Consider the following 202-nt stretch of genomic DNA (forward strand, 5'->3'; position numbering starts at 1 on the left):
CGCCCAACTGGCGTGTTCAGCGCCCCCGCCAGCGCCCCTAGCCCGGCCCCCCAATACTTACATCATCCCACTTGACGAATTTCGTGCCCTTCTTTAGGCTGTCGGACACACACACGGGCTTGAGTTGCAAAGCGTGCACTCCGGGCTGAGCCCCGGCCATCTGGGCTCATCGGGGCTCCAGGCGGCCCGGGCGAGCGCGGCA

The 202-nt window shown here is 66.8% G+C and overlaps 1 protein-coding gene across 1 annotated transcript in view; it reads right to left on the minus strand.

The window, feature by feature from the left end:
• The window catches only part of PLCB1 (phospholipase C beta 1), a 618,667-nt gene extending 618,471 nt beyond the window's left edge, over window positions 1–196 (minus strand). The window contains exon 1 of the mRNA XM_006921600.3: window positions 62–196. Within this exon, the coding sequence (XP_006921662.1) occupies window positions 62–160 (99 nt within the window). The 5' untranslated portion in view covers window positions 161–196. The remainder of the gene's footprint in view (window positions 1–61) is intronic.
• Window positions 197–202: the final 6 nt, after the last annotated feature.

This window comes from Pteropus alecto, unplaced genomic scaffold (assembly GCF_000325575.1).
Source record: "Pteropus alecto unplaced genomic scaffold, ASM32557v1 scaffold45, whole genome shotgun sequence".
NCBI lineage: Eukaryota > Metazoa > Chordata > Mammalia > Chiroptera > Pteropodidae > Pteropus > Pteropus alecto.